General features: G+C 58.9%; 1 protein-coding gene across 1 annotated transcript in view; it reads right to left on the bottom strand.

Annotated features, from left to right (window-relative positions):
• Positions 1-625: 625 nt before the first annotated feature.
• Positions 626-706, bottom strand: part of WNT8A (wingless-type MMTV integration site family, member 8A) — a 3,710-nt gene continuing 3,629 nt past the window's right edge. The window contains exon 8 of the mRNA XM_010132588.1: positions 626-706. This exon is cut by the window's right edge and continues 12 nt beyond it. Within this exon, the coding sequence (XP_010130890.1) occupies positions 626-706 (81 nt within the window).

The following is a 706-nucleotide window of genomic DNA, read 5'->3' as shown; positions in this document are numbered from 1 at the left end:
GGGGGGGGGGGTGGTGGGGGAGAAACCTGTAAACACTGGCTGTAAACTTATCAGAGCCCTCAAAAGGCTGCAGTCATAACACGCACCACGATGCTGCAGAGCCTCCTCCTGCATCCAGAAGTGCGTAAGTTTTCCACCTGAAATGCTACCGAGCAGCCGCTGTGCGTGAACGGCCGGGCTGGGGCTGCCTCGGGCTGCCGGGATGGAGCTGCGCATCGGGACCCGCTTTGGCCACAGTGCCTGGGCCCACCTCACTTGCCAAGGGGCTGGAGCTCCACTGCTGGCCTTGGTGGACCCGCTGGCAGTAGCACAAGGGGTCGAGCCCACATAAGGAGTTAAATTCTTCCCTCTGTCTGATGCACAGATAAAGTGACTCCCAATAAGAAAGGAGTTACTGGTAGATTTTGAGGAAAAGCCGTAGAAGCAAGAAGGACCATGGTCCCTCAGCGCCCATGCCTTGTGCTTCCTAATCTCAGAGCGTCTGTCTGCAGGAGGCCCCATCGCCTCACATGGTGCCCTGCTTAGCCCTCTGGACCCCAGGGATGCTCCTTCCCACCCCAGTTCTGCTGGCAGCTGCTGAGCGTGGGGACACCAAAACGTCCTCCTCTGGCACCATGGCTGCGCACTATCTTTTATGGCCCTTGTTCCTCCTCTTGATGTGGTTGGGGACGGTGGCAGTGTCACGGCGGGTGCAGAAGTGCTTGGC

The sequence above is a fragment of the Buceros rhinoceros genome, unplaced genomic scaffold (genome assembly GCF_000710305.1).
Source record: "Buceros rhinoceros silvestris isolate BGI_N320 unplaced genomic scaffold, ASM71030v1 scaffold25893, whole genome shotgun sequence".
Classification (NCBI taxonomy): domain Eukaryota; kingdom Metazoa; phylum Chordata; class Aves; order Bucerotiformes; family Bucerotidae; genus Buceros; species Buceros rhinoceros.
The sequence above is the reverse complement of the archived record's forward strand: the minus strand, read 5'-3'. Positions and strand labels throughout refer to the sequence as shown.